General features: G+C 45.4%; 2 protein-coding genes across 2 annotated transcripts; one reads left to right on the top strand and one right to left on the bottom strand.

Moving 5' to 3' along the window:
* The first annotated feature begins 79 nt into the window (after positions 1 to 79).
* wdr25 (WD repeat domain 25) lies at positions 80 to 11292 on the top strand. The gene is made up of 8 exons (XM_067243891.1): positions 80 to 389; positions 600 to 1299; positions 1522 to 1636; positions 4506 to 4653; positions 8110 to 8240; positions 8413 to 8583; positions 8852 to 8992; positions 9454 to 11292. The coding sequence occupies exons 2-8, from the start codon at positions 605 to 607 to the stop codon at positions 9673 to 9675; spliced, it is 1623 nt and encodes a 540-aa protein (XP_067099992.1). The 5' UTR covers positions 80 to 389; positions 600 to 604; the 3' UTR covers positions 9676 to 11292.
* A 586-nt stretch (positions 11293 to 11878) lies between these two features.
* Positions 11879 to 22939, bottom strand: LOC136949383 (brain-enriched guanylate kinase-associated protein). The gene is made up of 7 exons (XM_067243654.1): positions 22857 to 22939; positions 22050 to 22211; positions 21456 to 21522; positions 16357 to 16464; positions 15071 to 15154; positions 13287 to 13570; positions 11879 to 13145 (listed from the first exon to the last, which is right to left on the bottom strand). The coding sequence occupies exons 1-7, from the start codon at positions 22925 to 22927 to the stop codon at positions 11879 to 11881; spliced, it is 2043 nt and encodes a 680-aa protein (XP_067099755.1). The 5' UTR covers positions 22928 to 22939.
* Between the last annotated feature and the right edge of the window lie 2768 nt (positions 22940 to 25707).

The following is a 25707-nucleotide window of genomic DNA, read 5'->3' as shown; positions in this document are numbered from 1 at the left end:
TAAAATGAGTCCCAACAAAACAAGCGCTATGTTTTGACTGTGATCCGTTCCGGACTGGCAGTGCAAGAGTTTTGGCGGAAGAGATGACTCGATCCTGAGTCTGTAGAACGTAGCTTTAGCGCAAGAAGATAACACCCATGCGAGCAAATTTTGAAATAACTTTTATTTTTTAAGTGTTTTGCATGGTCTAGCTAGCTAATGGTTTAGCTATGGCTAGCCACGTCCGCTTGCGTCTCCCAAATCGGAAATCTTTAATGTATTTGGGCTTTGAAAATAGGCCATGGATTAGTGTAATATAAATGTTATCTTCGCATCCGCCTCTCAGATGTATTTGGAAGTTAAGTATATTGTGGTTGGAAGTTACCGCAATTTGAGCTAGCTATATGAAGGTGGGTATTTTTGACGATGTGTGCAATACTCAAAATATTCGGCAGATGACACTAATGTTTACAGCTGACATTCTGGTATCATGATAGCATGGTCAGACACCATAGATCAGAGTACAGAGAGGGGTGAGCAGGAATAATAATATTAGTGAACTATTCCTGAAAATGTTTAAAAGTTACTGTATGTCTTCTGTCTCTATTGGCTTCATACAGGAAAAATGCACAACATGGCCTCACTGGTGACCTATGAGGATTCTGATCCGGAAGATGACTCTGTAGAGGATGAGAAGAGGGTACCCCCACTAGCTACCAAGTGTGCTAATGTCCAAAGACCATCCCAGAGATACCTGGAAGTAGTAGGCTCTCACTATGGCCTAATACCTCACCCACAGCCAAACACCCAACAGTCAAACCTGTGGACAGAGACTGCACTGGGCTCCTCTGAGACTGTAGAATACAGCACCAAACCATGTTTACTTTCACCTCAGAGGATCCATACCCATGAGGAACAGGTTAGGAGGAGGGGAGACTCCCAGAATCCTCCCAGACCTGCTCCTCCATCTGTATCCTCTGGGACCGCTATCAGCTGCACTGTCCCACCTCCATACATCTCTCTCCTTCCTCCACCCTCCCAGAGGCCTATGGGCGTAGCCACTATAAAGAAACAGCACCAGCCCCCAGCTGGGATAAGACCCTACATTTCTAAGAGACAAAGGCTGGCCACTCCAGGAGACGGAGATGGACCAGGCAGTTACCTGGATAAGGTCCCAGAGGATCAGACACCAAGCCTACCCAGGGAGGATCAGACCCCAGCCTCTAGAATCCAGGCCCCAGCATCCAGGCAGCTCTCTGAGGTGTCCGAGATGGTGCGACCATATCTGGGCCACAGGCCTGGCAAGGCTCAAGTCCCAAGGTAAGAGGTAAATGGTGTTATGAAGTCAAATGTACTCGCTCCCAGAACCAGAGTTGCCGGACAAAGTTTTTATTTTGAATGACATGATAGATTATATCACAGCATGAGATGGATCCAAAAAGCGTCATTCTTAGAGCACACGTGGGCCTTGGAAACCTTGTAGAGTTCGAGCTATGTATTGCTACATTACTATAGATTTCTTCTCTCCATCTGTCCCTGCAGGAGTGTGCAGCTGAGCATGCAAGCCCACCTGGGCCCTGTGAACACAGTCCAGTGGTGCCCTGTCCCTCACATCAGCCACCTGCTGCTGTCTGCCTCCATGGACAAGACTGTCAAGGTAATGTCACAGTGGGCAGCTGTAATGACTGGCTGTAAATGGCTACATGCGACAGGTAATACTTAATCATTACATGAGATACAGCATTGCATCATGTAGAACCCCATCCGGGATACATTCTAGGCCAATAGCATCGAGCCCTGGGTCTGGCTAATGCGCGTGTTTGTGTGAGTGTGAAAGTAATTCACACGTAGTGAAGGTGTGAACGTGTAAAACATGTCAGCTAATTGGGTTTTCACTCTAATGTACCTGATGTATCTGATGTACAGTGTAGAGGGTTTCTCAGACAGGCGCACATCACAGAGGGAGAGATGGGGATTTCATATCTGGCAGTGAAGCACGGTCTCCTCTAACCGGCTGCCTTCAGAAACACCTCTGTCATTGTCAGCTGAATATGTGTCAGGACCCCAGGGCTTTCATGTCCTCTACTTCTCTGGTTTTCTTCTCCTCTCCCCCTCTCTCCTCCTGTTCCCACTCCATCTTTACTCCTCCACCCCCTTCTCTCACCACCAAGTGGAAAAAGCCATCCATCCGTTGCTGAAGAAAGGTCAAGTGATCCAGGTTCAGATGACAAAATATTTCCATCCTGAGAGGAAATTGCCTTTCTCTCGTGGCGTATTGCAGAGCATTAGCTTGCAACCCAATGGGTCTCGAGGTATAATTAACAATTTAAATATGCATGAGGGGATTTGCATATTCATGAAGGAGCCCCGGTGTGCTGGTATGCCTGCCTCCTCTGGTTCCAGCAGTTGCAGCCCAGAGCAGATGGTTGAGGGCCCACGAGGTTTGGTGAGAGGAGCGTGCCCTTTTCGCCAGCTCATTGACTGACACTATGATTATTTTCCTGGTTCAATCATTCAAAACATCAGGCTGCTCAGGAGACTAATGGGTTTGAGGAATTTACTTTGAATTCCATTCTTAATGATTTTGTACACTGCAATGTGGAACACTGAGTGACAATGCGCTGTAACATGAGAGGTTAAATTCCCCACCACACACTGTCTACTTGGTTTAGTCTGAACGTCTGACTGTCCACAGAAGGTTAAAAGCCAGTTTGTTTGATTGCTCCCATTGCTATGGTTACCGCGGTTGTTAAAAAAGCAGTTTACTTCAGCGTTTTTGTTTTAATTACTGAGGGAAAAAGCCCATTAGAATCCTGATTACAGTGAGTCATCAGAGAGAATGCACTCAGCCTGTCTGTTCAGTGACCGGTGAAATGGATAATGAAAAAGTTAGAGTAAGTGTTCAATTTCCTAGCGTAGATAATTACTGTGCTCCTGAAGGATCCATGGTTGTGCTTTGTGGGACCTGTAAGAAAATATTGTTTTTCTTTTTTTGTCTGGTTGTACTTGAGCTAAAAAAAAGTGGATAGATTCAGGCCAAATATGAATGATCTGTAAGCATTCATATTTCCTCAAGAGGGCAGTGTTTCCCTATGTCTAATATCTGCTTGAAACATCATCCATGTTTCCAGTAGTCTGTCCTAGTATTTACCTATAATCACTCTGGTATTTTTAAGTTCCATAGACTTTCTGCCTAGTTGAACTCATCTAATGAAAATCGTAAATGTAATTGATTTCAAACCCTGGCCTAAGGCTTCAAGCTCCTCAGTAATTCTGTTTGGTAAATACCCATTTCCTGGATGGATCTGTCAGTCCCAAAGCCTGAAGTGTTGAAGCTGTCATACTTCCACATGCTGTTTTAAGATGTGTCTGTGTGCAGCAGAAGGTTTCAATAATGAAACACAGGCAGAGAGAATTTTTCAAAGCTTCTCTGTGGGTCTGGGTCTTGGTCTGCAGATGATGACCTGATAACATTCTCATCGTTATCCGAGCTTCCTTACCAGAACCAGACCACCCACTCAATTTGAGACCCTCCCCCTCCTGGGGGCTGAGCCTCTCTTCTTAACATCCAACAATCCTCCCACATACCTTTATTGGGCCCCCGGTACCTGGTTAGTTCAGAAGTTTGCAGCGGCTGACAGCTAACTCCAGGTTTCAGAGAGCACATTGTTATCCACCTCAATTGCAGTCATGTTTGTGTCTGCAGCTCATCTCCTGGCTGAGACTAGATCAGCGCTATGGATACATTTCTTGAAATTAACCAATTGGTATTCAGAATTCAACTGAGCTTGCACTTCTAGGACTGATCCATACATTTCTCATGGGGCATCTTTAGTCAATCGCAACTCAGGTATTTGCAAATAGCGATTGACCCAGTTTGGTTTTAAAAGACTCATCAAACTAGTGAAGCGTTAGACAGCTCTGTCACACTTCCATCAGGATGCTGCCAGTGACTGATCTCCCTCTCTTATGACAAAATCATTACCCTGTTTCTTCTTGCTATGAATTGATTTATAGACAAACAAAGGTAATTAGCCTTTTAAATGAGTTGGAGGAGAGCTGCTTTGCATTCAAGCCTTGAAATAACCCTTATTTCAAAATACATTAAGGCAATTTGCCAGTGCTCAGTGATGCGGCACATTTGGTTAGAATGGAATGCTGTTAATCCGTCTGATACTGTTGTTGGAAGGAGAGAGGATGGATGAAGGCAGAGAGAGTGCTATACAGAGACAGTTTATGATTGTTTGTATTCTAAATTGATTTTTATTTTGCTGACAACCAAGCCAGTTACTATCCCAGCCTGTCCCTGTGTGACGTTTGGCCAGTTATCACTCATGAGAACCCTTCTTTTATGTTTTCCTCTTGACCTATACTTTAATATATCATTTAATTAATTAAGTTGAATGCTAATGAATAATTCCATATGAAATTAATGACTAGTATTCCTGTACTCATGTGTAATCTATTAGTATGTGAAGTGTAATGTATTAGTATTTGATGTAGGCTATTGTGATCATGTATTGCAGGTCTGGGATGCAGCAGAGAGTGGGCGGTGCCTAATGGTTTATGCCTCCCACACTGGGGCAGTGAGAGCTGCCCATTGGTCACCCTGTGGGCGCCGAATTCTCACTGGCTCCTTCGACAGCACCGCCATGGTGACGGATGTGGAGACAGGTCAGCTGTGCCCCTGTGAACCAATCAGTGAATTCATTACGATCTTGATTTGAGACGTGATATTGAGATCTCCTGAAAATACTTTCATCCCGAAAGGGGATATCAAATGCTACCATAGATTTCTTTAAATAGTTAATTACAATGTACTTTTTTAAATTTTCTTTTTTGTTTCATTTGGAGAGCTTAATAATTACTCTACATTAGCCGACTATTCCTGCTGTTTCCTAGCATCGGGCTCCCAGATGCTAACCGATCGGAAGCTCCCTGTGGCAGTCTCTTTGGTCACTGAAGCCCAATGACTCTGATCTGCAGTTGTGCACTTCCCCCTCCATGGGGCTGTCAATTCTGCCAATACAGCCCACGGATAATAGCTTGGCCTGCCCATTACATACACCGACAGCCAAGGGAGCAGCTCAATAAAAGACATATCGCCACAGGCCATGCCAGCATGCAACACTAGCATGCCCCCACACAGAGCTGACGCTCTGCCCAAACATGTAATTGTGCCAGCTACCCACCCCTGTCTATCAGCAGTCTGACCTTATCTTCAGCTGATGCTATTGAGTGTGTGTGCTTTACTCTGGGGCCTGATGTTGACCACACAAACATTTCAAAACACACACACTCTGATAAAGACTCATGACACTCAGTGATGCACACATACCAGCACCAAACAGGCGGAGATAATTATGATATCTTCTGAGGCAGTAGCTAGGTTGACCGTCACACATTAATATAAATGTTATTAACCTAGCTTGAGGCTGGGAGCTAGACTCTAGAGGCCGGGGCACGGGGGATCGAGACCTGGGGGATTGAGGCTCGAGGCTACACCAGAGATGAGGCTGGATCTAAGTTGGGAGTATTTTTTGCTAGTGTAATGTGACTCCCACTGCCATTTGTATGCATGGTGTAGTAGGAGTGTCTTCTAGGGGGTTCTTTATCTGCTGTAGCTCAGTTTCTTGTTTTGTTGACAGGGATCCTGCCGGCAGTTCTCTGGGCCATAAACAAACTGGTACAGCTTTGTAGAAAGCAATCAGGAAAAGTTGAGAAATGGAGCGAGAGATGAAGGCAGAGAGAGATTAGGGTCCTGATAAAGAAGAAGACATGGAAGGAGTCAAGGAGAGTGAGAAAGAGAGAGAGAGAAACTTGGTGTATGCATGTGTGTGTGATAGAGAGTGGAGTTGGAAGAGACCGAGGTAAATTAATTTCCTCTGAAGGGCATTGGTGAGCAGTGACAGCTGCTGCCCTGCTGTCTGAGTCTGTTCCTGGATGGCTCACTGGCAGAGAACCACAGGTAGAACCAGAAATGACTTCTGGCAGGCGGAAAGGAGACTTGCCTGCTGAAGTAAGAGGTGGAGGAAGAGGGGGAGGAAGAGGAGGAGCAGGGATCAGATTACAAAAGCCTTTAATGTTGTCAGCCTTTCAAGGCTAGGGAGATTGCGATCCTCCTCATTTCCCCTCTCAGCTAAGCCAATTAACGTTTCCTTAATTAAAACGTGAAGGGCCTTATTTATTATGCAAGGGGCTGCGAGTTCTCATCCCCCAAACATTAGCTGTGGTGGCGTCTGATGACAGATTAGTCCCAAACTCTCCCACTGGTGCTACGGGAGCCCAATTAAAGAAGTGGGCCCCATGCCAGACCAGAGGAAACATCCCATAAAACTTTGTTGTCGTCAACAGCAGCAGCCCCGGAGGCTGGTGTTAGACTCCGTCCCTCTCCGCACTTCTAATTCATACCACTTTTCCTTCCCTTCTTACACCACTTTGGGCAGGCCTCCCTTGTATGCGAATGTGAACTTTAATCACATCGTTTTGTTCAGGTCACTTTGACGCTGTTCCGTGGAGTCTTTGTTGGTTGTTAGATTAATGAATGCCACTAAGGTCTGAGTTCTCATATACCTAGCTTCTGACGGATCAGCTGCTGTTGGTCTGGATTGTTTCCCAGTGAAAGGTTCCACTGATCAGTTCTTTCCAGAGGAACTTTTGGTTCGTTGTCATGCCCTTTCACGCTTAATTATATTTAAGCTTCTCTGTGTTTTTGTTTTGTTTTGAAGCTCAACATGAACATTAATTGAATGAGAGCAAGCCTGCAGACAGCCGTTGGCTAAAATCGTTTCTCCTTTCTTCCTCCTAAATCACCTCCCCTTTGTCAGTCTGGAAGTATTTATCAGAGAAATGTTTTCAGTTATTGGAGATTGGAGAGGAATCATGTAATTGACATGGTTTGGAGCATATTTCAAAAAATACCAGAGATGCTCAGCATTGTTTTCTCTGGTTTGTAGATAAAGGTAATTGGCTTCTAGTTTTGAATGCTTCAGATTCTTTGTGCCAATACATTAGCCTGATTGGGTTTTCCATATGGCATAATACATGTATGCTATTTCCAAAGTATTCTTTTGGCATGTCATTGAAATCCAACAACAAATGCATGCCCTCTTCCTCCAACTAATTATTAGGGATTGCAAGCTTGCGCTTCTTTCTTCTGCAATGTTTACATTTATGAAATGAAAGACTGGAATGTCTTTGTATGTGTTTCATGAATTTCAATAGTTATGCTGACTCTTGACTGAAACCTGTGGCCTTAAAGAACATCATTCATGTCATATCAGTCAATTTGCGTTCAAATTATATTATTCATCAGGACAGTATGATATAGGCTACACCACAATATTTATGAATTGTAATCCAATGGCCATAAACTAATCTAATGGATTCCAATCTGTGGAGAGCTTTCCTGTAATGAACTAAATCAATGTTCTCAGCAAACTGTGCATCTGGGAGAACAAATCTTGTTTGTCCCAGTCTCTCTGTATCCCAGTCTCTCTGTATCCCAGTCTCTGTATCCCAGTCTCTCTGTATCCCAGTCTCTGTATCCCAGTCTCTCTGTATCCCAGTCTCTGTATCCCAGTCTCTCTGTATCCCAGTCTCTGTATCCCAGTCTCTCTGTATCCCAGTCTCTCTGTATCCCAGTCTCTCTGTATCCCAGTCTCTCTGTATCCCAGTCTCTCTGTATCCCAGTCTCTCTGTATCCCAGTCATTCTGTATCCCAGTCTCTCTGTATCCCAGTCTCTCTGTATCCCAGTCTCTCTGTATCCCAGTCTCTCTGTATCTCAGTCTCTCTGTATCCCAGTCTCTCTGTATCCCAGTCTCTCAAACTGGGTTTCGCTGGCTGATTTCACAGGCACATCTTCTAGTCTTCATATTTGTGCCCAGCATAGCAGAGAACTAATCAAAGGAGAAGTTTCACACTTAAATGCATGTGAAGTTGAGGATAATTGATACGTTTGAAATGCCTGTGTGTCAAATGCTTGTCAGATACAATACTGTCCATGATGAAGAATTTAAATTGGGTTTGGTAAAAGATGGTCTGTCGAATGAATTCATAATTATCAGGCAGTATTTGTGTACGTGTGTGTCTATGTGCGTGGTGCTGTGGGTGGGTGTGTGACTCGTCAGGTCAGCATATTGTGAAGGTTGGGACCCAGTTCCGCGTGATGTGTTTGGCTGTCCAACCCAGTGACCCGGATGTGTTTCTGTGTGGAGGATACAGCCCAGAGGTCAAGGCCTGGGACTCGCGCACCGGCAAGGTCTGAAACATGGACCGAACCCGGCCTATGAAAAAACAAAGTATTTGTAGACACACTGTGATGATGCTAGAACCACTGTAAGACCATGTTTACCATCCATTCACGGATTCACCCATTCATGCATCCGTTCATCCGTGTCTCCTTTCATCCATCCATGGTTTCTGTGCGTCAGGTGGAGAGTGTGTTCCGTGCTGGAGTTCAACAGACCCTGGACGTCCTCTTCCTGTCTGGAGGAAGAGAGTTCATCAGCAGCTCTGACTGTGTCAGCCGGGACTCTGCAGAGCTCACCCTCATGGCCTGGGACTTCCGCACCACCGCCAGGCTCTCCAACCAGATCTTCCATGTAGGACATGTTGTCCCTCCTGTGTTCCTCCACACAGCAGCAACTACATAGACTCAAAGGCTCCTCTGTGTTTTAATAGTTCACCAGTATCATTGACCACACAGATCAAACGTCTTGAAACCTTGATGCATCCATCCATCCGCCCATTGATTTATCCATATCAGTCCATCTGTACATCATTAACCCGTTCATCCTATACATCTATCCATCCTTTCACTCTCTCGTTCTGTCCGTTTTCCCTTCGTCTGTGGTCTGTCTGTGTGGCCAGGAGAGATACACCTGTCCCAGCCTTGCTTTGCACCCCGTGGAGGAAGGCTTTGTGGCACAGACCAACGGGAACTACATGGCCCTGTTCTCCGGACAGCGCCCCTACAGGATGAACAAGAGGAGACGCTATGAAGGACACAAGGTCAGCCTGGTGACCTGCAGGGCATAGGGGTCTTGGGGGCAGTGGGGCACGGGGGCCCTGGGGGGCATGGGAGCGACACGCAACATCCTCGATCGATAGCTGCACACACACATCCATAGCAACACAGATAGCAACACACACTGATCCATAGCAACACACATAGAAACACACACTGATCCATAGCAACACACATAGCAAGCAACCCACATGAATCCATACACAACTCCCACTGATCCATACACAACACACATGCTGTGACATAATGGTGTTCTGCTGACATCATTGAGGTTGTGTGTTTCCTGGTACTCAGATAGTGGAGTAGGTGAGTACCTGTGAGACTTTATGGAGGCTTTATAATAATAAAAAAAGTGCTGTGATGGTCTTGCAAACTAGTGTAGTAGTGCTGTAATTATAGATAATAATGTAGCCACTCAAGTGTTTTCCTGTTGTCGTTACCCCAGGTGGAAGGATACGCAGTGCGGTGTGACTTCTCTAAGGACGGAACTATACTGGCCACAGGAAGCTCAACGGGCTCTGTTCACCTGTACGACTTCCAGAGCTCTCGGACTCTACACATTCTTCATGGCCACGAGCATCCCTGCGTGGCCGTGTCCCTGCACCCCACACTACCTGCCGTGGCAGCCACCTGTGACTGGGGGGGCCAGGTCAGGGTGTGGAACTGACCACTGAGGAGACTGTTTGGTTTGAAGCCCCTAATGGTTCCTTTTGTTTTAATGGATACATCCAATTAATGGATGGTGAAAGTAAAGTTTATCAGCCCTCTTATAGTGAGAATAACAAGGGTAAAGAAATCTCAACTCCATTTACATATCAAAGGGTGGCAAACTGACCTCGTTTTACATTAGATCTTAACTCCCCCACAGATTCTGCAACGAGTCAGCCTCTAACTTTGCTTTATTAGATATCGGCTGTCTGTTCAGTTCATGAGGACGTGGAGCTAATTGTCTTAACATGAAAAGACTGGTGATCATTTGCTTATGCTTATTTCATGAAGATAGTTTGCGCTCTCGTTTGCAGACTGTAACATGGATTGCATCCTCTGTGCTCCAAAAACGTAATGTATTCTGTTACCACGACAGCTAGGCTCATATCGCATTTCTACATCACAACAAACAGGCTTAGTAGTTCTTCAAAAGAATGTCAGCCCTATTGCGCATCCCTTCTGTCAAACTATGAAAGTATGAATTAAACATTTCCAAGGACAGAGAGACATACTTGATGGTTAAGTATCTTTGTGAATGTTTTAAGGTCAGTCTTTGTTAAACCTGAGCTGCGTGCATCCGAGTGTCACATCCATAATCCAGAACAACTGGAGGAGAGACTGCATATTGTGCCTTCAAATCAATATTATTGATCTTTGAATTCATATGACATCTTATTCGATTTCAGTTGCCATGATTCATTGGGCAAAATGTAAAGATCGAGAACAGCGATGATCATGCTGGTGTTGGCCTATTGGCCAAATAAACCAGGCAGGCACTGTTTGTTTCTCCTCTTTATTAGGTAAATAAACATACAGCAAAAATATAGAAACATGCATCAGACAGGCAGCCAGACAGACAGGCAACCTGCCGCTCCTTGTTCAGAGTGTTGAGGTAGAACAGGACTGGACAACATCTCTTAAGGGTTCAAACATATACCATTAACAGAACCAAGGTGAAAATATCCATAGTTATGATTATATGTTTATATATATATTTTCATTTTTTACATCCACAACAAAAATACTCTGTTGATGGGGACTCTAGTGGCCTTTCACCACTCCACTCTGTGCAGTAACAAGCTTACAGGCTAACCACTAATACATACTGGGCACGCTGGTGGCAAACAGCACCAAACTGTTCACCTAGCTGGGTTGTAGCGAGGCTGTTGCTAGGCTGTAACTGTATTGACTGTTGCACCTGTGCTGCAAATTCAAATGTGGTGACTGGAGCTATATCAGGTGAGCCTAAAGGTAGTCACAACAATTGCTTTTATCTTGCCGAAAGCAACGTGATCTAGCTTCAAAAACCTGTCTGGTGGTCATGTCTGGTTTGTGTGTTTAACAGTAAGAACACATTTACATACATACAATATAATACACCCAGCTACTGAACAAGATTAAGGCAGAATATTATACTAGTTTCATGGGATTTGATTTTATCACTAACTTTCAGTTCATGCTCTACCTGTGTCAATCTAGATGACTAATGGAGCTGTTGTAATCAGATAGAGATGCTGGACAGGGCACTACTATGTATGGTGTAAAGTATGGTAATAAACTATCAAATATGCACGTCCTTTGTCTCAAATGTGCACTTGTGTCCATCATAATCAACAGATTTCTAACAGTCCATGTAAAAGCTGCCTCAAATTTACGTAAAAAAACATCTGCACGGTATTAAACTGTGTTGCTAGTTGGACATATGTTGTATTTTGGGATTCTTAAAATAGTATCCAGTTTCTCTCACAGAACAAGAAATATAAATGCTTATTCATACTTGTTGACACTCTCCACATGCATTTTGTCAGTGAACAGATGCGGTCGAGACTGGCATGGCTGTTTGCTGCTTGGAGCCAGCGGTATAATGTGCCGCCTGCTGCTGGTTTACCCTCCGTTAGTCACACTCCAGTGGTTCTGGGAGGGAGATACCACCATGAAGGACTTGTAATGAGATCCCACACCATTAAGCTGGATACAGTGGCGCAGATGAGACGCTACTTTTATAACATCTGGAAATCAAAACAATCGTGTTGAATCAAGACTGCGGGGTACGTGCTGTGGGCAGATTACATATAAAATGTTTTTACTTACACCCCATCCCAACTTGAAACATTAGGGACGTACAGTCAAATACTACCATGCATGAAAACACAAGCTTGCACTCAGTTCAGCAGGGTTCCGTAGAGCTGCGCCTTGGTCAGACTATCCTTCCTAGTCAGTCCTGTGCTGCCAAATTTTTGGTATCTTGGAGAAGTCTTCTCAGGAAGTGCAGGGCCCAGGCTGGAGCTGGGTCGAGGCCGGGGCCCATGACTGGAGCTGGGCCTGGGGCTGGAGCTAGGCTTGAGGCTGGGCCTGGGCCTGGTGCTGGAGCTGGAGCTGGGCCTCTCTCTCTGGTAGTGCTGTATTTTGGTGGCCTCCAGTGACCCTGCTTGTAAGGACTCCGCTGAGCTGTTGGGGCTGACGTCGACGTAGTCCTTTTTCACAGTCCCTGACACACTTTCCTTCTCCTTGGAGCTCACTGAGAGGAATAGGCTGCACTCAGAGTCTTGGCTATCTTGCTTGGCCCTGTAGAGGATCCCCTTCTCCTGCTTACGATGGCCAAGACCAAGTTTCGGACTGGGGCTTGGACTTGGGCTGGGACTCGGGGAAGGGGGACCAGCAAAGCTGTGGAAGACATGGTCCCCCTCTTGGAAGCTGCTATAGAGAGGGCCGTGTTTGGCCTTGGCCGGGCCCATGGCGAAGTGCCTCTCTGAGAAGCTGTAGGGCGACACGCGGCCACCCAGGTCACGGAACGAGAAGCTGCTGAGTTCATCGACGCTCAGCTGCCTCCAGCGCGTGCTCAGGTCCTCCTCAGAGACCTCCACGTCCCCGGGCGGAGTCTGGGCCAGTGCCGTGGCCAGGTCGGAGGTGGTGCCCATGCTGTGGGAGGAGGCCAGGCGAGGGGAGGGAGAGGGAGAGGGGTGGTAAGGCTCGCTGTAACAGGAAGCTGTCCTGGTGTATGCCGGCGAGGCGATGATGCGGCCTCCGGCGCCCGTCTGGGGGCTCCGGGGCGGAGCCACGTTCTGGAAGCTGAGCGACTTGGGGAAGCTGTCTTTGTCATAGCAGGACATGGTGTCCTTGTCGTAGGAGGACGTGCTCTTGTGTTCGTAGTCATCACGCCAGTCCATGTAAAGGCCCTGGTGGGAGGAGGAGAGCGTGCTGCCAGGGTCTTGAGCTTCCCCCTTCTCGTCCGAAGCCACACTGAAGCTGGAGTAGGAGCTGGAGGCCTGGAAGGAGGTGGGGCGGCCCTGCAAGAAGCTGCCTGACATGAAAGCCTCCTCTTCTGGGTTGCTGTCGGTGGAGAGCTGGGCCTGCAGGTGGAGGCCACCATGGACATCAACGCTTTGCCTGCGCTCCTGCCAGCGCTCTGGGCAGTATAGAGCAGTGTCGCTGCAGAAGGAAGAGAAGAAGACAGAGAATCGGAAGAGGGGTAGACTCAACAGATTTGTACAAATACAGATTTTTTTCATTTAGACACTGTTGCATTGGACATTTTATTCATTTTGCAGCTTTTAACCAGGTCCAACTAACCTGCTGTACAGGTCAGACGTCTTGTAAGCCGTGCGACGGTTAAGATGATCCGTGCTTCCTGTCCCCATGTTGCTAGACAGGAAGTTGCCGTCCTGGGGGGAGGGGCTTGGCGAGCGCGTAACTGGGCAGCTGCTTCCTGGCTCAGGCTTTTCCAGAACCTTGGCAATGATCGCCGTGGGAACGGCATCAGAGTAAGGGGAGTGGCACATGGCCATAGTGACGCCACCACTGTGCCCGTGCTTCTCTATGTGAGTGCTCACCCTCTCCTGGAAGTCAACAGGCAGCTGCAGGGGAGGAGTTGGGGAGAGGAGCGGAGGAGAGAAGGTGAGAAGATGTCAGGCAGAAATAATAAAGGATCAGGACGAAACTTAATGTTTTTTTGGGGGGGCTGGTGTGATATGATATACCACTATCACCAACAAAGGTGATACTGTAAGCAATTTTCAAACAGAAGGTAGTATTCATAAAAAACTGCTGACAGCTTATGTATTCCCTTACCTATATATAGAGTACAGAAAGTGCAAAATGTACCATCTTTGTTACAGCACATTGTGGATGATCACCGGCTTTTACTATTTGTTTTTCTCTCTCTCTCTCTTCCTCATACTTCTCTCTCTCTACCTTTGAAGAGTTTTTCTTTTCAAAAACTGCTCCTCAATCCCCTACATGATCATGACTCACTGGCTGGTCAGCCTCAGGAAGAGCTTCAATCATAGACTGGTCTCCCCGCCTCACACAGAGGTCAGGAAGAACAGGGTTATTCATAGGGGTTCACCTCTTTAAATCATTGGTTCTTTCTTTCTTACTTCTTTCTTCCTTTCTTGCCATCTTCCCTCCCTTCTCCTTTATTTATCTAATTCTCTCTATCCTTTCTCTCTCTCCTCGTTACCATCAAACACACTAAAACTCTACGGGGAGCAGCTCAGATTCAAATTAGACTCGTGCTCTAGGTCTCCAGCTGGGAAAATAAAAAGATAAACTACCGAGTTGGCTTTGTTAGGAAAGAGATGCTGAGCATGAAGCGAGCGCCCGTTTGAAGCCAAAGCTATTTATAGAAGCCTGCTGCCTCCCCCAGAGACGACTGAGGGGGAAAGTAGGTGAGACTTCAGGGCGAACACGTGACTTAACACACAACAACTCCCCTCCTTTACTGAGCAAACTCAGCACGCATTGATTTCCGAACTCATAATTTGCAGATTTATATTAGTGTGGAGAAACTCACACAGCGGGTTTTTTGCACAATCATCAGTTTGTCTTTGGGAGGGTCGGGGGTCAATGCCATTTATTTTTCTTCAGATAGGAATTGAACAGAAATTAATTGAAAAATCTAATTCTAGGTTGTATTATTTAACTTTACTCGACATGAAGGGATTGGACCTCTTTGGATCGACTAGTCTAAAATGGCAGAAGTGCATGAATACGATGCAGCCTTGGAATCAGGGTGGTGAAGGAGGAGGATGGAGGAGGGAGGGTTTGGAGGAGGACTCATCTCTGACAGCTGGTGAGCACAGCACTGTGAGAGGAGAGGGGAGAGCAAGGGGAGACGAAGCGAGGACGGAGGAGATGAGGGAGGGTGAGGAGAGATCAAGGGAGGACGGAGGAGATGAGGGAGGGTGAGGAGAGATAAAGGGAGGACGGAGGAGAGGGGGGCTCACATCAGACAGCTGTTGAGTCCCGTCGTGAGAGAGAGAGAGGGATGGGATGGGAGGAGGGTCAGGGGGGAGGGAGAACCGAGGAGCGCGGAAAGGGAGGAGGAAGGAAGTGGAAAGGAGAATGAGACTCACCTCAGACAGCTTGTGAGCCCTGTAGTGTGACTTGGAGCACTGCAACAGTTGAGCAGCCAGATTACAATCCTTCCTGTACAGGTCCTGGTGGGTAAGATATAGATGGAATTACACAACATCAAATTCTTAGAGATGTCATGACTAATACTGCTTATGGCATTTGAAACCTAATACATGTCAAATGAGGATTTCAGATATGAACAGTATTGTAACCCTTCATAAGAAATGTTAAACTGTCATACCTCTTCATTGGAAAGTGAATCACTGTGAACATGGAACCAAGGGTGTTGAGTAGTGTTCTGTTGTTAGAATGGGCCTCTACATAACAACACTTCAACCTTCATTAAGTGTTTATCACAGTCTGTCGATTATTAGAAATCACCTCATGCAAAAGAACAAATTAAGCCCCCACAAAACGTTGCTCATCAAATAGATGAATGTGTCCGCAAGCTGTTTTTTCATTAGCAGCCCCACTCCTGGCATTTCTAATGGGTGTCAGTTTCAGTCCTAAAATGGGAGGCCAGTTAAGGACAAGTCAATGAGAACCAAAAAACATCAATCCTGAGGACAATCCATGAGTTAGAACACCATTTGTTTCGTTTTTACCAATCGGACCCTTGGGGCCACTAGTGAGGCCAGAATTGTATTAAAAAGTCAGAGGAACTTTCTTGGTTGTAATACCCTGTTCAGCTTCCCTGACTCAGTCACTGCTAATTTTATTAGCAGGCTCTGAAATGGCCTCTCTGCTCGTATACACCCTCCTCCTCTAATAAGACCACTCTTTCTTTATTCCTTTGTCCCTCGCTCTCTTCTCTGACACCCCCCGCCTCCCTCTCTCCCTCTCTCTCTATCTCTCTCTTTCTCACATCTGTCTGTCCTTCTCCAGCTCCCTCTGCTCCTGGGTAACACTGCAAACCTGACAGCCTGCTCATAAACATCAAAGCTTAGTCTTTGATGGGTTCAACCCCCTCACCAGTTAGCAATGACTTCTTTTTCAAAGTGCTACTTTTTCAACTGAGGACAATTGCAGCCCTAGACTGTGTAGAACTGCAGTTTATCATTGATGTCTCTCTTCCTGTCAACCGTGTTTTGGGGAGAGAAATACTACCTGTCTTTTCAAACTAGTTTGATTATACGTGGATGAAAACTTCAAACAAACCAAAGAATATATAAACAAACAACAAACATGGATGTTTCTGAATGTAGGTCTCAATGCGTTTACTCAAAGTACAGCTCTGCTAGAAGGCTGGATCATTTCTTTCTGCTGTGTTTTTCTGTGGACTCACGTTGTCATCTCGAAGCTTCTCTATGGTGAGCTTGGCCTCCATGAGGTGGTTGTTGAGAACAATGATCTCTCTGCTCAGAGCTCGCTTCTCATCGTCATGGTGCTGGGTCTAGGAGACAGGAAGAGAGGGAGAGTGAGAGAGAAGGTGAGGTGAAAAACAGAGGGAAGTGTGAGAGGATTAGGGAAGGAAAGGAACAAAGGAGATGATAATAAAGGGAGGGAGGGAGGGAGGGAGGGAGGGAGGGAGGGAGGGAGGGAGGGAGGGAGGGAGGGAGGGAGGGAGGGAGGGAGGGAGGGAGGGAGGGAGGGAGGGAGGGAGGGAGGGAGGGAGGGAGGGAGGGAGGGGAGCAGACAGTTAGTAATAGTCACAAGATTGCGCCAGAAGCAGGTCTTAATTAAAAGAAAATTACACTTGCCAGAGCCCACATCAAATCAATTACTCTAGAAGAGAGGGAGAAAGTGAAAATCCTTGTTGAGTGCTGAAGGGATGGCCGATTGCGCCTGACAAAATTGTATTTGAAATGCTGTCTCTTTTTACAAATCTCCCTCTCCTCTTCTCCCTCCCTATTTCTGTCTTTCTAATTGTCAACTCTCAGTCAAACACAAATAATGCATCATTGACTCCTCCACCTCTCCAATTTTCAATTTCTCGATGGCTGTTGTTGTTTTGAAATACGGGGGCAGAGACCAATCTAATAGGCAGCAATTACTTAACTTGGAGCAATAGCTCAGCATTGATATCATGGATCCATTCTTTCAGTCACTCATTATTTAGTAATAGCAAGTAGCTCTGGCATTCTCTCCCTCTTCTCTCTCTCTCACTTACTCTCTCTCTCGCTCTCTCTATCGCTCTCTCTCTCTCTCTCTCTCTCTCTCTCTCTCTCTCTCTCTCTCTCTTTCTCCTCTCCCTCGCTCTCTCTAGAGTACATGTTGAAGTCATATTTCTCTTCCCCCTCCTACGTACAGTAGCAAGCCGAGGGGCTGCTTCCCCTGCAGCAGCTAAAGCTTAATCCTAGAATCAAAAGTATCTGCAACAGGGAATCATCAGTAAAGGTTTATGGCAGTCCAGGACAGTACTCCCTACTCCCTACCCTCTAACTCCTACCACCCACTCCCTTGCTTCTACCCCCTAGCTCCAACTCCCTAGCTGTAACTCCCAGGTTTCTACTGCCTACAAACCACCTCCTTATCCCTTATCTCTTCCTCAATAGCTGTTACTCCCTACCCCCTACTGCCTGCTCCCTAATGCATAGTCCTTACTCCTTACTCCCTACTCTCTAGCTCCTACTCACTACTCCCTACCTCCTACTCCCTTCTCTCTAGCTCCTACTCACTACTCCCTACCTCCTACTTCCTACTCCCTATTCACTACTCCCACACCTAAAGTCGGGTTTAGTCTTTTTTCTATCAGGGATTTTCCAACCATGAATTGGCTTGAGTTGGAACAGTGCTCTCTGTCTTCCTGCCAGACACTGCTGTGGGGAGTGAACTCTACTGGCTACAGAGCCAAACCATCACTTTTATCACACTCTCTCACATCAACTTAATGCTAGCATTTTTATAGTCAAAAAAACACACACAGACACACACACCTCCCCCCCCCCACACACACACAAACACACAAAACACACACACAGTCCTGGCCAAAAATCAGTTTAGGAAACAGTCCACATAAGCCATGCAGAAATTGGAGGAAGGGATTACCATATGAGTGGGATTTTATTCTATCTCGAGATAACCAGACTGTAATCACTGAGAGGAGAGGCAGTGACTCATCGCTCCGCTCACTAACTCTTTAACAGCTCTCTCTCCTGTGACTCGCCCTGTGGTGCAGCATGGCGCATCAAAGTACACTTCCTAAGGTGATCTACAGTAATCTTTTCAGGGTGGAAGCAGGTCTGTCTGGACATTACAGGAAAACCATTGATCTCCTTGATCACGACACAGAGGACAGCAGTGTCTGACATCACTGACACATGTTGACTTTGTCTGTCAGAGAAGCCAATTAGACACTTTTTCTCGCTTTCACCTCCACCACTGCACCATCTAATTACACCCGAGTGATAAGGCGGAGGTGTTTTTCTGACAACACCTCAAATGAGGCTTTTATCCTGAACTCCTGAGTGCAAAATGTAGATATGTAATGGGTTAGGGGGAGGGGAGAAAGGAGGTTTGTAAAGCTACTCTCACATTCACTATTGATCTTTTGAAGAGAGTGTTTGGGTGAAGGTGTGATGGGAGAGGAATTAGTTGGGTATGAGTGAGCAGGAGAATACTGTATGCCTTAGAGTTAGTTACCTAACCCTACACAAACAAGCACACACATGCACACACACACACACACACACACACCACCCCTGCCATTTAGTTAGTGTGTCTCAGTCGAGATGCAGTCTTCTCTGGGCAACAAACGGAGCTCAGCCCCCTTGAGACATAATTACTGAAGTGTGGAATAGGGAGAGGGAAGTGGAGCACTACCCATTATGCAGTCATCTGACAGAAAGAGAAAAGGTTAGAATTTGTAACCTTACAAGAAAAAAAACTACCCCTCTTAAGAAATAACCACCTGACAAAGTTTCAAAGCATTAGTTTCAAAATTCTACGAAATGCTTCATGAAATTCCAAAAGAAACCTGCTCACCTGGGTGTTCTAAGGTGCCATTAATCACAGCTACCTGGGATTCTGATCTCCCTTTTACTTTACTTTTGATGCAAATCCCCCTTAATCCACTGCATAAAGTTAATACTTAAAAATAATTGTGTATACCTGCTGCATTGAGCCTGTGGGCTGCTTTTGAAACACTTTACTGGTGTGTTTTCGTCCCATTCCACTACATTCTAAACCCTATTCTGATTGGTTCTTGTCTCAGCCAACTGCATTTTAAACCCTATTCTGATTGGTTCTTGTCTCCGCCAACTGCATTCTAACCCCATCCTGACAGATTCCATCAAGTATATCAAGGTGCTTTTTGCTTGTTTTTCTTTGCCTGCTCTACAGAAAAATCTCATTTTTTGTGACCTTCATCACACATGGTTGTGTTTCTTTAGTACCTTTAAATGCGGGTTTGGTTTGATGAAACCTGTTTGCAAATAACAAATCCTATTAAGGACCTTTGTTGTTCAAATATTATTGTATGACATTATAAAGAAATAGTGAGCTACACCATGTACCACATACCAGGATCCTTCTTCACTATAGGCATACAGACAGGCCTTCCTGTTAAAAATTCAATCTTGTGCAAAAATCTGTTTTTGCAAGATGGGGATATATGTGATGTGTGTGTGAGAGAAGGACACATAGTGAGAGAGAGAGAGACAGGAGAAGGAGAAAGAGAAGGAAGAGGGAGGGAGGGAGGGAGGGAGGGAGGGAGGGAGGGAGGGAGGGAGGGAGGGAGGGAGGGAGGGAGGGAGGGAAAGAAAGAAAGAAAGAAAGAAAGAAAGAAAGAAAGAAAGAAAAAGAGAGAGAGAAAGAAAGGGGGATGAGGGAGAGACAGAGACAGATAGTGAGCCTGAGAGATAGAGAACTGATCAATAATAATGTATTAGGCTCCTTAGTCTTTTTCTCAGTGTGACGATACAACAAGGATTATTGAGGGATACCACAACCACTGAGGGGTTGTATTCCATTAATGTGCCGACCAGCTGCTGTTTTGATGATACCTCAAGTGTATCATGTGGACTGTTTCATGGATTTAGCTGTTCTTTCCAGGACCTGTCTGCCTACTTATGGAGACATCAGACACACCATGTGTCACACAGATAACTGTCGTCATAGTAACCATACTTCTCCCCATGGTGTAGGATTTGTACTACACTACAGATTTACAGGTTTAAATTGCTGCTACGCCAGTACAACTACTGCACCTTTACATGTAATTTAGCACCTTTGATGACACGTGGTGTTCCACTATGGTGTGCTGGAAGGCCACTTGGTCCTAATCAATCACTGGAGGATTGGTGATGGAAAACTTATTTTCACATACAGTATAGTACTGTTCTGTGAGGTGATCCATGGCTTCTAAAGACGAGGATATAATCTATGATAATCCAGATTGGGCTTGAAAATGGACCTGCCTTGCAACATACTCTGTCTCAGTGTGGGGATGCATGCTGTAAGGGGAAAGGCAGACTGTAATAGTTTTCTAACAAGGTTTGGTGGCGAACCAATCATTTTGAATATTGATTGCGCACCGTCTCTGATCATGTAATTGCTGTGAGAGTGGCTCTCGTCGTGATGGCGGCGAGGCGATCGATCAGCCCTGAGTTCTCATCTCCGACCGCAGACCACAGACTCCATGGGGAGATGAAGGGGTTGAAAAATAGAAAGATGAAAATGGAGACAGAGTGATAGAATGGGTGAAAGGACGGAGTGAGATGGATACTATGGATGGATCGATGCATTCATTTCTCGGGTGATTATGCTTTGTTATCAAGTGATAACCTGTCACTCTCCTTCTGTCTCCTGTTCCTCTCCCACCTTCCATCTCTCTTCTCTCAAATGTCTTCCTTTGCCACTCAACCCAAAGTTTTCTTCTGTCTCCAGTCTGCCTCCAGTCATGTCTGCTTCAGCAGGAATCAAGGGCCTCAACTTCAGTCCAGCATCTAATCAGAGGCTTGCTGTGTGTGTGTGTGTGTGTGTGTGTGTGTGTGTGTGTGTGTGTGTGTGTGTGTGTGTGTGTGTGTGCGTGTGTGTGTGTGTGTGTGTGTGTGCCACTGAACAGCCACTGAACAGCCACTGAACTACCAAGCTGTGCACGACTGGTAACCCTTGCCAACAGGTCGGCAGGACCCTATAAGTCTACAACCACATAAATATTTTATTTCATGGCCTTTTTTATTCATAGAATCTAAAGTAGATAAAAAGCCCCAGAAGTAAATGTCACAGAGGCATGCTGGGGGACCTGAGGAAGACAATAACCATTGAGCTATCTACTTGTTTATTTGCCCTGCTGGGTCTGATCTAATGGAGTTGTTAGGGGAAAAGGTAAACAGGATGCTATCTGTGGGACAAAGCTACAGTCCTCTTTCATCTGGCATTATGTTGCATCAGAGAGCCACCACTCGGAGCTGTAGAATGTCTGTGAGTGTTCTGGAGTCTTACCGTCCTGTGCATCTTGTCCTCCAGATCCTGGTTGATCCTCTGCAGCGCTGCATAACTGCTCTGGATTCTACAGGATGGAAAGAACAGCATTATCATGGAGATGGATCAGGCTCAATCCTCCATAAGCCTCGGTAGGATCAGTATGTATAAGCTGCCAAACACACAGAACTACTTCATTCAGAGGTTCTCTCTAAGAGTATTTAACAGTCTCAGGCAATGATCCAGATTTGAAGATCACTGAAAGCAGAGTTCTGGTGCACAGAGATACTATTAGAAGGCTTGGATGGAAATGCTTAAATGCCTTCTAAGTGAAGCATGTAAGAAATTAAAACTATAAAATGATCACAGTGGGTGTGAATGAATGTTCTTTTATTTAAGAAAACACAGAGGACTGTTTCCAAATGCCCAAAAGACTCCTGCTTGACTCATCACTTAGATACTGGAGTTTCAAACCCATGTTGCTTAGTATAGTGTTTTGTCATCTACAAAATATGGTGAGGGTAAGTGACTCGGGAGTTGGGAGTAGGGAGAAGGTTTGTGGTTGAGGATATGGTCACGGCAACGGTCATGGTTCGGTTCGTGTGGGCGTCTCACCTGCGCAGTTTGTCTGTGAACTTGTCCAGCTCCTCCTGAGCTCGACGAAGTTCCGTCTCCAGGTACTGGCGGGTGGAGTCGAACTCTGACTCCACCATCTCTAGCTTGTGGGTGGTGTAGGACAGACGCTTGCGTAGGTCCTCCTTGTGGTCATGGAAGGAACTACAACAGACAAGCAGGAAGTAGGGAAGCAGTTTGTGGTTAGACATTCACTATTGAGTAGTCTGTGGTGGGATTTAAGCTTACAAATTAAGGATGATTTCTATATTTAAATCTATGTAAATGTCCATTCAATACTTACAATTGCATTTAAATTGTCTATGTCATTCTAACACACCATCAACATTAACATAAGAGGCAGACAGAACAAGAGAATAATGGATTGAGTGGAAAAGGAGAGATAGGTGAAGAGAAGGATGTGAGAAGAGTTTATGAGTGTGTGTATATGTATGTGTGTGTGTCTTTGTGTGTGTGTGTGTGTGTGTCAGTGTCTCCCTCCCCGCTTACACTGTAGATAGCCGAGAGAGCCAAAACCAGAGGCTTCAGGAATCCAACTTATTACAAGAGCTTGGTTTCCACTATGAATACATGTGACGTGTCCAGTAGTCATAAGAAGGGTTTAAGATAAAAAATGACCAGTGAGTGAATGGGCATGTTCACCAAGACAGTGATATACTGCAGGAGCATGGCTTTGAAATGTAATAATGAGAACCTTTGACCTCAAAAGGCTGAAGAGGTATTTTGGTGGGAAATAATCATTACAATGATGGTCGGTGGCAATGAAAAGTTCACACCAATTTTTCTTACCTTCTTTTCGGGTGTTTGCAACCATTTCTCTGGGCTTTGAGAGCTGTTTTACCGATATATATCTTTTTCATATTTTATTTTCTGCCTTGGCCTTCATGTGAGTATCACTTCTGCTAGATGGGATATGTTGATAGGTTGCGGCCAAGTCTGAAGTCTAACCATAAAGCAAGCCTGGCAGGTCTTTATGGGGGTGGCATCGTGTGGCAGGAAGGATGAGGCTATCTGGGATCACCCTGCCAACAGAGCAGAGAATCACAAGTTTAACAGCACATTCACTTCTGGTGCCTCTCACAGGAACAGGATGCTGTCTGGTTGTGAGATAGTGCCGTCTCTTGGTTGTTAGGGAGCATTCAGAGATGGTCTGGTCCTTGATGGGTATATGGATGGTGCAGTACAGGCAATAGACACAGTATAAAGTATCCAGGAACATAAGATATTGTCTGGAGATCCTATAACCAGGCGAACCAAACATCCCTAGCCAATGCAGCTCCACTGCTGCTGGACAATAACTCAAAAATAATTATGCTTGTTCATTCCGTTTCTTTTGGTTGAAACACTGAGCTAATATATAATGTGTGCGGGTCGATGTTGGCTTCAGAAACTATCAAGCTACAGAACTCCTTCTAATCAAGATCGCTGGATAACCTGCAGGCCACAGCCAAATTCAATCTGAACACATTCTCAGATCATTTAGGACTCAGCTCACATTACTGTAGCATATTTTTGTTAGAAAACAACCTCACTGCACAGTTTAAAGATAATCATCTTGCAATTATCTCCAACACAAGACCTTATCACCAATGCAGTCTCCTATTAACTCAACAAAAAAAACAATATTGAAGATATTCACAAAGCTTTGGAACATTCTCATCATCGGTGCTTAAAGAGCCTGTGTGTGTGTGTGTGTGTCTGTGTGTGTGTGTTTAAACACGGTGGCGATGGCTGCTTATCTGGAAGTCACAGGGCAATGGAGAGAGATAAGTTGACATATTCTCTGCCGTAAGAAATTGATTGTAAAGAACGTGCAAACAAACACAAAACACGCTCAACAGACCCACAAGTAAACACATACACACAAACTCAAAACTCACACACACATACCCAACAACAACATGAAAACCATCCCTGGTGCAGTGTTGTAGCACTGTCAGTCCTCTCTGCAAATGACAGCAGGGAAACAATGGACGTGGAAGGCCTAGCTACTGAATCCTTCTGTGCTGGTGTTGAGGCAGTAAACAAACGAGCCACTGGAGAAGCCATCCTGCTCACCCATCCTCTGGAGACCCGCGGGGAGCTCGTCACGACAGCACGGCTGAAGGAACAGAGCTCAAACCAAACAAAGCAGACAACAGAACTGTGGTGAAGCAGGAGGAGTCCTCCTCCGGTTCTGCACCACAAGTAGCACGTGTCTGGTGTGACTACAGGCTGTTCCTCAGCACTGACCACGGTGTGACAGTGTTAGAACTATGCTCTTCTGGTCCTTGATTTTCTGCGACACTTTGTGCATGCGATGGAGTCACGGTGTACAGCCAATCATAACAAGTGCATTTCATTAAGACAGTTCAACCAAAGCTGCCTGACCATTATTCATTTCATTTTCATTCATTCCTCACCTTTCCATCTCCAATTTGAGCTCAGTTAAGTTAAGCCTATATTTTCGCAGTTATTTTGATCAAATATGTATTACCTACGCCAGAGACAAGCACACAAGCTTCAATGTCAAGCCCAGAGCGGTTGTTTCTTTCAGTAAATATGAAAACAGCTGTTTAGGTGATATATTTAATGAAACACCACAACTGGCATCCATCTTGGATCGACTGGTTTGGCCCCTAATGGCTTCGGGAAGTGATACAGTACCAATTAGCCACGAGAAGGATGAGACAGAGCCACACAAATAGCTCATCTATCACCCTACAGCACCTGATGACAAAATTAAAGTTTAATGATCTGAAATGTATTCATTACTCACATTGACACTGTGAAAACCAGAAAACGACATGAAGAAGAGTTCTGATGCAACTGTGCAGAAACCCAAGTCTCTAGTCTTCTCCACAGGCACAGACGTAGCTCTGTGGGGATTGGTCACAAGAGGAACAACTAAACAACACACAATTCCAACATGTCGTGTACGGCTCAAAGAATGTCTCTGTACTAACCTTTCTGACTGAAGACAATAAACAGAAAACTGGACAATTCCTTAAGAAACCGAGAGCATCAGTGCAGTTCCATCTGCACATCCGTTATCAACAACTGTCAACTGTCACTTGTCAACTTGTACATCTAAAACCTGGCTTCATGGCTTCCTGAGACTGAATATATGATACCACTTGGCTGTAGTACTGTATCACTGAGAGCTCCCTGGGATTAATTATCTTGTAGTGAGTGAAGTCTTCTCCTGCTGTGATATGACTCACAGAAACCTCTCCACTGTCAGCTTCCCATTTCCCCAAATCACGCTGTCTGTCATATTGATATTACAGAAACATGTTTCTGTGTGTGTGTGTGTGTGTGTGTGTGTGTGGAGGAAACAGAAATTCAATCAACACGTTGTATTTCAGGTGAGTCGCAAATCCAACTCCCATCATATCACAGCAGGGGAACACATATGGGGAGACCTCAGAGAGCTCCTACTAACGCGTGTATGTGTGTGTATCTGTGTGTGTGTGTGTGTGTGTACGTGTGTAAGTGCGTGTGTGTATCTGTGCGTGTGTGGGTGTACGTGTGTGTGTGCGTGTGTGCAGTGGCAATTTTTCTTTGCCGTCATCCCATTTTAAAATGAGGGCAAAAATAAAAAAACTACAATTCCTTATTTTTTATTGTAAGTAATCTGGAGAGCTGCGCATGTAAATGA

Source organism: Osmerus mordax, chromosome 9 (genome assembly GCF_038355195.1).
Source record: "Osmerus mordax isolate fOsmMor3 chromosome 9, fOsmMor3.pri, whole genome shotgun sequence".
In the NCBI taxonomy this organism is placed as follows: Eukaryota; Metazoa; Chordata; class Actinopteri; order Osmeriformes; family Osmeridae; genus Osmerus; species Osmerus mordax.
The sequence above is the reverse complement of the archived record's forward strand: the minus strand, read 5'-3'. Positions and strand labels throughout refer to the sequence as shown.